This window comes from Magnolia sinica, chromosome 1, assembly GCF_029962835.1.
Source record: "Magnolia sinica isolate HGM2019 chromosome 1, MsV1, whole genome shotgun sequence".
Taxonomy (NCBI): Eukaryota; Viridiplantae; Streptophyta; class Magnoliopsida; order Magnoliales; family Magnoliaceae; genus Magnolia; species Magnolia sinica.
Window position 1 is genome coordinate 13,099,471 of NC_080573.1, and position 2,034 is coordinate 13,101,504.

The 2,034-nt window shown below is 48.2% G+C and overlaps 1 protein-coding gene across 1 annotated transcript; it reads left to right on the top strand.

Moving 5' to 3' along the window:
• Window positions 1-231: 231 nt before the first annotated feature.
• LOC131244036 (uncharacterized) lies at window positions 232-1,156 on the top strand. The gene is made up of 3 exons (XM_058243706.1): window positions 232-603; window positions 709-792; window positions 893-1,156. Exons 1-3 carry the CDS (start codon window positions 232-234, stop codon window positions 1,154-1,156), a joined length of 720 nt encoding a protein of 239 aa, XP_058099689.1.
• Window positions 1,157-2,034: the final 878 nt, after the last annotated feature.

Here is a 2,034-nt window from a genome sequence, read left to right on the forward strand (position 1 = left end):
CATGCTTGGAGTACTGACCCCAAGCATTATGTTTACCTTGCTGATAGGCCGAGCAAGGAGCCTCGATGAGTTCATGCAGTTTGACCTTCACGGAAGACGACGCGCGAGGGATTCAACACCCTCATGACGATGCACTAGTGGTCGCAATGACCATAGCCAATCGAAAAGTATATCGAATTCTGGTCGATACCGGAAGCTCAGCCGATCCTGTATTCCAAAGCATTCGACAAGATGAGGATCAACAAATCGTGGCTCCGACCCATCCGGACTCCATTGCAATGTTTTGCTAGTGATAAAGTAATCTCAGAGGGAGCGATCTCTCTCTCGGTCACAGCTGGAGAAGGTCGGAACCAGGTCACCTTGTTAGTAGACTTCCTGGTAGTAAATACGCCCTCGGCCTACAATGCCATTCTTGGCAGACCCTCCCTCAACTCCATGAGGGCAGTAGTATCTACATACCACTTAATGATGAAATTCCCTGCGTTGGGGGGAATTGAATACCTCCGAGGAGATCAACGAGAGGGGCAACGATGTTACTCGGTGGCGTTCAGGAAGGGCGTTGTGAAACAGGCCCTTACAGTCAACATGCTCGACCCCAGAGAGGTTGCTTCATAGAGCTCTTCCGTAGAGGACCTTGTGGTCCTTCCTCTCGATGATGTGGAGCCGACTAAGACAGTTCAACTCGGATTGTCGTTGTCTGATGACCAGCGGACCCTAATGCTCGACTTCCTTAAGCAACATCGAGATGTCTTCGCTTACACTCATCACGATATGTCAGGTATTCCTCTTGAGGTAATTGTCCACAAGTTGAATGTGGAACTAGAACATAAGCTAGTAAAATAAAAAAAGAAGAGCTTTTGAGCCTAATAGGTATGCTGCAATTACCGACGAGGTTTCTAAACTCCTCGGCGCTGGCTTCATTGAAGAAATTCATTACCCAGACTGGATCGCAAACGTGGTGCTCATGAAGAAGGCTAATGGGAAATGGCGGGTCTGCGTAGATTACTCTGACCTGAACAAGGCGTGCCCCAATGATAGTTTACCCCTCCCCCGGATCGACCAATTGGTCGACAGCACAGCCAAGCACGAGCTCTTCACTTTCATGGACGCATACTCTGGCTACAATCAGATAGTGATGTACCCTCCAGATAGATAGAAGGCAACCTTCGTCACCGACAAAGGGCTCTACTGTTACCGGGTCATGCCCATTGGCTTGAAGAATGCTGGTGCGACTATCAAAGGCTGGTAAACTAGATGTTCACCCAATAGATCGGTCGGACTATGGAGGTCTACATCGACGACATGCTCGAAAAGAGCATCAGAGCATCTGATCATATCTCGGACCTCGAAGAGACTTTCTCAATTCTGCGGAAGTATCGTATGAAGCTGAACCCGGCCAAGTGCATTTTTGGTGTGGGGTCAGGTAAATTCTTTGGTTTCCAAGTCAATCAGAGAGGCATCGAAGCAAATCCTGATAAGATCAGGGCTCTGCTCCATATGAGCTCGCCTTAGATAGTGAAGGAGATTCAGTGCCTCACTGGAAGGGTCGGCGCGCTAAGTCGTTTCATCTCCAAAGCCACTGATAAGTGTCTCCCCTTCTTCCAACAATTGAAGGGTCACAAGAAGGTAGATTGGACCTCAGATTGTGAGTAAGCCTTTCAGCAGCTGAAACAATGTTTGAGGTCAGCACCATTATTATCCAAACCAGAGGAAGGGGAGCCCTTGTTTCTTTACTTGGCAGTTTCCGCATCAGTCGTCAGCTCGGCTATTATTAGAGAGGCTGGGGGTAAGCAGCATCCTGTTTATTATACCAGTAAGGCACCAGTTCTAGCAAAGACAAGGTATCCGAGTATGAAGAAGTTAGCCTTAAGTCTAGTTGTTTTTGCACGAAGGCTATGACCATACTTCCAAGCACATTCCATCGTTGTCATCACAGATTCACCACTTCGACAAGTGCTACAAAAGCCGGAGGTGTCTGGACACCTGACCAAGTGGGCTGTTGAACTCGAGAAATTTGATATACAGTATCGGCCG

Bases quoted from the DNA above. Each gene is read 5' to 3' on its own strand.
- LOC131244036 (XM_058243706.1), top strand. From the start codon at position 232: ATGAGGATCAACAAATCGTGGCTCCGACCCATCCGGACTCCATTGCAA. The intron at 604-708 runs GTTGCTTCATAG...TCTGATGACCAG, and splicing joins ACATGCTCGACCCCAGAGAG to CGGACCCTAATGCTCGACTT. The intron at 793-892 runs GTAATTGTCCAC...ATTACCGACGAG, and splicing joins TGTCAGGTATTCCTCTTGAG to GTTTCTAAACTCCTCGGCGC.